The following is a 9,719-nucleotide window of genomic DNA, read 5'->3' on the forward strand; positions in this document are numbered from 1 at the left end:
TACTGAAAAATCGTTTTCCACTAACAAATCCCATAAAGTTCCTTCGTTAAATAGTCAGCAACACTTGCAACGACATCACTTTAGATTCAAACTCACCTGATATGCACTCTAGAAGTTCTCCCAAGTAGGGTTGTACCAGAGAAGTATTGAAATCTTTGAAAAATAGTTCTCTACAGTCCATTATGTGTCCTACACTGTGCAGAGTGGATACTTTGAGCTGAATGCGGTACCCCCGCATTAACCAGCAGTGACACCGCTTTAGATTCAAACTCACCTGATATGCATTCTAGAAGTTAAGTGTCACCAGATTATTGAAATCTTTGAAAAACAGTCCAGTTTATACAAATACAATAGGCATGTGTAAAAGTACATGTAATTCCACCAGTATGTACATTTTAAAGCTCAAAATTGTATATACTTTGTTGGATAATTTGTGCTTATTTTGGCAAAAATAAAAATAAAATATTGTGATCCCATCACTTCCCATTAATGTTTTAACTTGTGCATTTTTTTTGAAGCCGCAAAACCGTAAGTCTTTATGGAGCTAGATGGAGTTTATTAGAGCTCAGAGAACACAATAGATACGATAGAACAATGGCATAATAGATAGATGGGGGACGGGGCTTCAACCGTAGTGAGTTGACATATTTCCAGGTAAACATAATTTGACCATATTTATTACTGTTCTGTGCATAACAGATTAGCATGTACAATGATTAGTGACTGTACTTTGTCCACCCCGGACTTTCATCTCTTATTTGAGGAGACTATTAGTGGATCATCATATGAATAAAATATTAATGAATATCATAACTTAATATGGAAAATACCATCATTTTTACAAAATCTGTAATTCTTTAACTGAGAGTTTTCCACAACGAAAAAAATTCAAGTTCATTTAGAAAATAAAGAGTACGTCATTCGCTGGTTTTATTGCTCAACATTAACCGTTACAGTGATCGCGGAACTAATGCCTCATTAAATACTTGTAACAATACTCCTATGTTTTTTCATTCACACAAGAAACTCAAGATTTCTAGAACATTTGAACTCAGTGGAGAGGCTTGACGCACAAGCACGCACAGAACTGCAGAGGAGTGCATCACAGGCGTGGGTCTGGAGGTTTGGGGGTGTCTAAGTGCTGTTGGGTTGGTCGTTGGGTCTCTAGTCACACGGCCAGGAAGGAAACAGCCGTGTCTCTCTCGTCCACCAGCTCCTTGGCGGTGGCATCCATCTTGCCTTGGGAGAAGTCGTTGACAGACAGCCCATTCACAATTGTCCAGGTTTTGTTCTGTGAAAACAATAATTTGGCAAATGTGGAAAAAAGTATTTGCGTCCCAGACAATTTACTCCCCATTGGAAACCACCATGCAACAACTTTCTGGCAAAAAAACTGCTTGTCTTGATTTTGAAGTTGTTGCATATGACTTTGACCGCCCCCCCGACACACGCTCACGCACGCACGCACGCACACACACACACACACACACACACACACACACACACACACACACACACACACACACACACACACACACACGAGTATCACCTTGATTTGGACAGGGAATGAGTAAATGAGGTCTTCGGGGACTCCATAGGAGTTGCCAGTAGAGTAGACGCCCATGGAGATGAACTCCCCCTGGAGGCCAAGGGGAGAATTAGAGCTACGTTTAGGAACAAACAAGGACATCATATGCAGGCCTACAATAGATCTGCCTGCTAAAACGGATCTACCGGCACCGCCCCGAAATGGTCATGGGTAGCATTAAGGAGGGTACACTAATTCTAAATCTGGGCAATTTAGATTTATAATCAGAGGTCCTGTGTAAACCCCTTCCTCGTGTGCTGACCTCAGCAGTGCCTGACCAGATGTCCCTCATGTGGTCGCAGATGGCCTTGGCTGCTGACATGGCGCTGGACAGTTTCCTAGCCTGGATGACCGCAGCACCTCTCTGCTGCACCGTCTACCAGAGAGAAAGATGGGCTCAGATCACTGTGGGTCCGAAATGTTATCCTTTCACAACAACAAACTCCCATTATTTAGGTTTTAAGGTTAAGGTTTTAAGAGTATACAGGAAAAAAAACGGAATTATAAAATCAAGTTATCAGCTTTGAACTGAACCCAGTAGTCTGTGATTACATGTGAACTTTAGAATGCAAGAAAAGTAGCAGGCGGAACCAACCGAGATAAAGTCTCCTTTGAGCCAGGCGTCGTCCTTCACAGCCTCAAAGCAAGCCAGGTCGCTGCCCTGCAGGTTGACCTTGCAGTGGTGCACGTCTGGGTACTGGGTGGACGAGTGGTTTCCCCAGATGATCACGTTCTTCACGCTGGTGGCCGGCACACCACAGCGCATCGCCACCTAGGAGGGAGAAACGTGGTAAATTAAGTTGTAAATAGGGGTCAGGATGAACGCTAGGAAACGTTTTCAAAATTGCATGGCCAAATCAACTCAGATGTACTCTGACATGGAGAGCACGCACACACACCTGAGAACATGCATACAAAAGTGAGAGCACGCGCACACACCTGAGAGCGAGCCCGGTTGTGGTCCAGGCGGGTCAGGCAGGAGAAGTTCTCTTTGGGGATGGAGGGGGCAGACTTGGCTGCGATTAGGCAGTTGGTGTTGGCTGGGTTCCCTACAACCAGGACCTGAGAGAAACAGACAAGAAGAGTCACCTTCAAAATAAAAATGAAAACACTCCAGGAGAAAGTAAAAAATAAAAGTTTTTAAGTTATTTAAAGTCCCACTCATATTTTTCATTTTATTGGACAGATAGAGTGAAGACAGACAGGAAAGTAAGGAGAAGAAGGGAGAGAGGGCATGTCGGCAGGGCATGGGCCAGATTCAAACCCATGCCGACATGGGCATACGTGTGCACTGTAGACCGCGGTGCTAGACAACTGGACCACCCCAGGCCCTCAGGAGAAAGTTTAACCTCCGGAAGTCTAGATTCAAGTAATACATTCCATGTTAAATCTGGCTGCATGTGATCGTCAGCCTACATGACTTATTATGGTTGGTATGTGTTATTTGTAGGGCTGTCAAACGATTAAAGGCTAAAGATGTTTTAATTGGAAAATGGGTTGAAGATGTCATATAATGAGGAGAAAACACAATGTAATCTGCAGCAGATGCAGCTGTTTGTTTTTTTGCATTTTCTCTGCCAATAAAAATGTTCTGTACCTCTAACTCATTGAATAAATAAATGTTCTTACCCCCCTTTATCCATGGCATTGAACATGACAAGCTAGTATATACAGTGGGGAGGGGATGCATTAATCTTCTCAGCTGAGAGCTACAACATAAACGGAATAGAAAGTCACCTATATTTCCGATTAAATTACTGTCTATTACAGGGACATGATGACTAAAGCCCTATTCGCATGGGACTAGTATTATCTGGTGACCTCTGTCATTTAGAAATCCCCCCACCTGAGGTCTGTGTTTCATGTGGCGCATTCGGACGGGATAAGCAAAATCAGTTTTTTACTGGAATTTACAGACATTCCCCCGGATATGATGTCATAGCTCTGTGTAACATCCGCTTCATGAACAACAAGCACAACAGGCATTGGTTAGTTCTCGAAACACGCGGCAGAAAAAAAAGGGGCAGAGAAAACAAACTCACCCCAAAAGATACGCACGAGATTACACTGCGAAATATGGTAGGTAATTTGCAGGTGGATTTCTTTACGGAAATGGCCGATTCGCACGGGATTAGGAACACAGACGACCTCTGTAATTATTACAAATTACCAGAGGTCACCAGGTAATACTAGTCCCGTGCAAATGGGGCTTAACAGTCAAGTTTCTATGACAACGACATAGAAGACAACCACGCTGGGTACAGACAGTGCACGCCTGATTACTGCAGCACAGTTGAGCATGAGCCCTGGACCGTGCACCTAGCAAAGGTCTTATTCCCTTCCAGACCACCTCTGCCTTTCATGATGGGTTTGAACAAGGCACTGCATAGAATCACTAATCTACAAATCACCTGCTGCAAGAAATAACCACTGTTTGATCAACAATGTCAGCAAATCTGCACAGTGCTTTGCTGAGGCTGATCATCTCCAACAGAGAGCGAATCTGAAAACCCCTTGGCTAAATGCTGCAGGCACTTCATCAGCGTCTGGTCGCCTGTCCTTATCCATTGTTGCATGTCGTAAATCAAAGCCATGTGTATGCTCAGCAGAAATGAAACATGTGAATGTTACATTGCACTTAACTTTTATTGAAAGGAGAAATTAAAGAGCTCTCGGGTCTCATGTAGGAGGTAAAATGACGACAGCTTGCTAAGGATCTACAGTGTCCCAAGGTCAACCATGCCTCCTGCAGACCGATTTAACTCAGACTTAACAAGAAGGTCACAGAAAAAGTGTGTGCGTGTGTATGTGTATGTGTAGGCCACAAACCCGCCTGTCAATCTGACAGTTTCCAACACATGCTGTCTCCACAAACCCTCTCATAGTTCTACTGGCTCTAGAGGACATACCACCCCTTGTGAGTACAATGTGAGGATCATATCCCACAATGCAGAGGGGATTTTGTTCAGACATGTGGATGGAGCACACGGCTCGCTACAGGCGCACCCACATACACACATATCCATACTTCATTAACTTAACCTTTGAATCACAAACACACTCCCTACGAAAGCAGGATCCTTTGTGTGACATGGCTCACCTTGACAGTCTTCTTGGCGTACTTCTCCAGGGCAGCTCCCTGGCTCTTGAAGATGGCCACGTTGGCCTTGAGCAGGTCTTTCCTCTCCATCCCCTCCCTCCTTGGCATGGAGCCAACCAGGATGGCCGCGTCCAGGTCCTTGAAGCCAACCTCCTCCTTGTCAGTGGGGATGACCTCTGCAAACACACACCACAAGCGACATTGTTTAATTACTTCACTTAACATGTTTCTCCCATCTTGAATTGGTGAAAGCCATGTTTTAATGTCCGGTCCTGTGTCGATCAGTCATAGGCTCTAGGATGGAAAGGACGCATTTCTTAAAGAGGAACTTAAATGAAAAAATGTCCTGTTGAAAATGTGTCTATGTGGCCTCAGCAGTAGTCATATACATCCATTATATTCTTTATTTTTTCTGAAAACAGAGTGATTGGCTGTGAATTTTGACATCCTGATTCACCATTGAGAAACATTGGTTGGTACACTACATGGCTAAAACTACGTGGACACTCGAACATCACACCCATGCTTGTTGAACATCTTATTCCAAAACCATGGGCATTAATATGGAGTTGGTCCCCCCTTTGCTGCTATAACACTTACACTCACTTACTATCTTCAAACAAACTTCAACAGATCATAGTTGACTGTTGTTCCTGTTGATTGCCCCCCCCCCCTACACACACACACACACACACACACACACACACACACACACACACACACACAACCCACCCCCCTCCTCCTCCTCTGTCCCTTCACACACAGGTTAGTTGACTTTGTTTTTATTTATTTTTTCTTTGCCCTCATGTATTGTTTTTGTGTTGACCCTGTGTATTTCTGTATGTTTGTATTTATTCTTGCTGGGGCCTCTTGGCCAGGCCATCATTGAGAATTTGTTATCTGGTTAAATAAAGGTCAAATAAATAAATAAAATAACAGCATCCACTCTTCTGCGAAGGCTTTCCACTAGATCTTGGAACATGGTTGCAGGGATTTACTCCCATTCCGCCACAGGAGCGTTAGTTAGGTCGGGCCCTGATGTTGGGCGAGAAGGACTAGCTCGCAAGTCAGCGTTTCAATTCATCCCAAAGGTGTTTGATGGGGTTGAGGTCAGGGCTCTGTGCAGGCCAGTCAAGTCCTTCCACACCAAACTCGGCATACCATGGCATTATGGACCTCACTTTGTGGTCCTTTGTGGTACTTTGTGGTACTTTCAGAGGCAGTTTGGAATTCAGTAGTTGCAACCGAGGACGGGTGATTTTTATGCACTACGTGCTTCAGCACTCTGTGGTCCCATTCTGTGAGATTGTGTGGTCTACCGCTTCACGTCTGAGCTGCTGTTGCTCCTAGACGTTTCCACTTCACAATAACAGCACTTACAGTTGACCTGGCAAGCTCTAGCAGGGCAGACATTTGACAAACTGACTTGTTGGAAAAATGGCATCCCGTGACAGTGCCACATTCGAAGTCACTGAGCTCTTCGGTACGACCCATTCTACTGCCGATGTTTGTCTATGGAGATTCATGGCTGTACGCTTGCTTTTATGCACCTGTTAGAAATGGCTGTGGCAGAAATAGCCGAACCCACTAATTAGAAGGGATGTCCACATACTTTTGGCTATGTAGTGTGCATGAAACCACATCTCCGAGAATTAAATCTCTTTCTCAGTTGCAGGAAGAGAAAAAAAGCCAAATCAGCCAGTACAGCCCCTCTTTAATTTTCCAAACAGAGTCAGTATCTCTCTCAAAAGGCCAAGTACAATCGCTGCCATATAGCCTTCATCACCTATCCAGTGACTTGAAAAATGGTCTCTCCAGCTTTGGTTACATTCTATAGTTTATGACATTGGACTGTCGTAGCGAACAGCAATGGACTTGCTTGTAAATGACTGAAGCTTAAAGTTCCATCTGGAATGTAATATAATTCACAACTTGTCATGCTCGTACTCTGCATACTGTAGCTACCAGTACAGAACAGCTCTTTACACATGGATTTGATGGCAGTTTGTACACTACTGTTCAAAAGCCCTTAATAAGGTGGTCAGTCCATTAAAGCACTATTTATTTACTATGTGTAGGCAGTAGTTTCACATGGTTGTTGCTGTGACGTTTTAAATGCCATCATCTCTTTACACACCTATCATTATAGCGACCTTTGGATTCAGTCATACTCTTTTTATCTTGTCTAAACTAATGTCCAATAACACATTACTCATACAGTATACGTATTTGCTTTCATTGTGTCCTGATTAACAGCTTTGAGTTAAATAGACTTAAACTCATAAGTAAAAATTCATCATCATTATCCTGATATCAATGTACCTTCCAAGTTGAACTAGTCTTTCAGCTACAGGTCACAAGAGACCAATGGGAGGGATGTATCGTTGGGCCGCCCACCTCTCTACATTGAACATTGTCTTTTGCAGCACTGACAGTTAACACAGGGGCCTCTCACAGCCCTCGTCTAAACAAAGCAAAGGACGGCACCATTTCAAAGGAAAAATTCCAGGTCACAATGGAGATGGCGGATAATGGCGCCTCACGACTAAAGCCGTGTCCCTGGTTACTGTAACGAGACAGACTGATAATCATTCCAACGAGGAACGAGCTTCCTTCCATTTAAAAGAGCCTCTGCTCGGATTTTGATGTCGCATTCCAGGATTTGATAGCTTTACCCAAGGTCCATAGACAAGAGTTTTTAGCAATACGCTTATGAAACTCCATACGTCTTAAACTGTAGAATGTTAACAAAACTGGAGACACTTCTCACTTTGGGTCAGTTTGGACTGGTAGTTAATTAATGGTCAACAGGATGTTGCTCCGAGGTTAACAAAGTTTGCCAGGTAAATATTTAGAGTATTATACCGTTAATGAGCTTAAAAAGCTTCTGCTAGCAATTGTAATGTTAATGACGGTCTCAGAAAAAAGAGTGTTTCCAGTTATGTTTACATTCTGCAGTTTAGGACGCATGGAATTTCATAGTGTATCGCAATTGCACAGTACGACAGTGCTAGCATTTCTTTTTAAGAGCTCTGAAAATACACCTGAAACAGCCCAAGCGTCACGTCAACCATACGTTTATGGTCCAAAATACACATAACGGGTATTGAAAGTAACCCCCAGGTTTCCTAGTCACATTTACCCCTCAGAAGTGGGAGGGCGCAGTCCTGTAGTTCCATGACGACACCATCCAGGACTGGCAGCATGGGAGAGATGTCCAGAAGCACCAGGATGATGGGCTACAGAGACGGGAGGCAGAGACCAGAATGAGGGACGTGAACATCACAGAGACAACAACCAATCTACAGCATCACTGGAGGCTATGAACCTACTGTTACATCTGTTCACCAATAGGTGACTGGGTGACTTGATAACAGAAAAGACAATACTGATCACCTTTGACATAAGAGTCAATAACCTTTTAATGCAATTCAAGGACACAGGAGGCTTGACTGAAGGTCACATGTGTACTTGATTAAGTGGATAAAGTCCATTTAAGCTATAATATCAAGCCAGATATGACCTCAAATATTGTGACATTGAGGCATGTTTCCAACAGACTGTCCTGTCAGCTTTGACCAGAGGACATCAGTCGTGACGCTGAACCCCCACAACCCATAATGAGATCAGATGGATTGTTGTTACACAAGTAAGCCAAAGAGCTTCTTTACCTGCTCTTTGCCGAAGACATCTCCCTTAGCAATGCCAAACAGCAGGGAATAGGAAATCTGCCCAGCAGCACCGGTTACCAGAACACGAATAGGCTCAGACTACAAGACAAGACAGATAACAGATTAGCAGTTAATTAACATGTTTTATTTCTGGGGTGGGGGGCGGAGGGACAAAGGTAATATTTGGAGGAAGCATGCAGACATTTGTTGTGATAGTGAACTAGATCTATACTCTAATGAAAACATAGATATATATATAGGAAGGAACATTATTATTACATATATGTTGTATATCATATTTAATATATATATAACATTTATATATGGTTTATAAAGGTTGACCACAGTAAATGTAAAAATAGAGCACACATCTCGGGCCATCGGAGCTCTTCAGCTTGACATCTCCATGACGTAACAAGCTGGGATATTTATAAATCGGATCCTTTACCATTCTTTCACCAACCCCCCCTCCCCCCTCCCCACCAATGTCAAAGCATTTGCACTTGCACAAAGTATATCATGGAGTTCATCATGACATAAGTTACAAATCAATCAAAACAATTATGGATTTTTGGAAATGTATGAAACAATAAAGTAGTCATATCTCAAGACTAGACACTTTGCAGCTCCATGGTTTTTCTGAGAATGACAGGTCACACTTATGATGATAATAAAAATAATGCATATATATAATGCATATATTATTATTATAGTAGCAATAACCTGACTGTTAAGCACCAACTAATATCCTCATGATGCAACAAAATGAAAATGTAGCCCAACTACTTTCCAAACAGCTGAACTTGGTTCAATCACACACAGGTAGCTAACAGAGATCTAAACGTAACTAGTCTGCAAGCAAACAGCTGAACCTGTTTCAATCACACACAGGCAGGTAGCTAACATAGCTAGCTAGCTAGCTACCGTTATCCACAGCTTAGTTGCTATAGTCAGAGTTAACTAGTTAATGGTCTTATGTGTCAACTTGGCAGTTGTGTATCCCATGATAGCATTATATTATCTCTATATTATATATAATAATTATATATTATTATTATATTACCATCATTCTCTAGTTGTAGATGTTGTAGGACCTCTCTGTCTGTCTGTCAGCTCTGTGCTCTCCTACTTCTCGTGCAACAGGAGGTCACCCCTATTCCTTGACAACCAGAGGTGTCACGTGGTGGGCGGAGCCAGCGTAATCTCATTTGAGGATGTCGGTATATGTAGTTCTTCTTCATAACTGTCAACCGTAGTCTTTACGTTGACAGGTGGTTAAAGAACTACATTACCCATGTTTACCTGAGGATATTGGTATATGTAGTTGAATTGCCCTAACTGTCAACCGTAGTCTTTACGT

The 9,719-nt window shown here is 42.8% G+C and overlaps 1 protein-coding gene across 1 annotated transcript; it reads right to left on the reverse strand.

Moving 5' to 3' along the window:
- Positions 1-693: 693 nt before the first annotated feature.
- mdh1ab (malate dehydrogenase 1Ab, NAD (soluble)) lies at positions 694-9,494 on the reverse strand. The gene is made up of 9 exons (XM_080549224.1): positions 9,423-9,494; positions 8,360-8,458; positions 7,831-7,927; positions 4,689-4,864; positions 2,528-2,650; positions 2,184-2,360; positions 1,851-1,964; positions 1,550-1,639; positions 694-1,291 (listed from the first exon to the last, which is right to left on the reverse strand). The coding sequence occupies exons 1-9, from the start codon at positions 9,426-9,428 to the stop codon at positions 1,169-1,171; spliced, it is 1,005 nt and encodes a 334-aa protein (XP_080405350.1). The 5' UTR covers positions 9,429-9,494; the 3' UTR covers positions 694-1,168.
- Between the last annotated feature and the right edge of the window lie 225 nt (positions 9,495-9,719).

This window comes from Nansenia antarctica (genome assembly GCF_963989245.1).
Source record: "Nansenia antarctica genome assembly, chromosome: 19".
In the NCBI taxonomy this organism is placed as follows: domain Eukaryota; kingdom Metazoa; phylum Chordata; class Actinopteri; order Argentiniformes; family Microstomatidae; genus Nansenia; species Nansenia antarctica.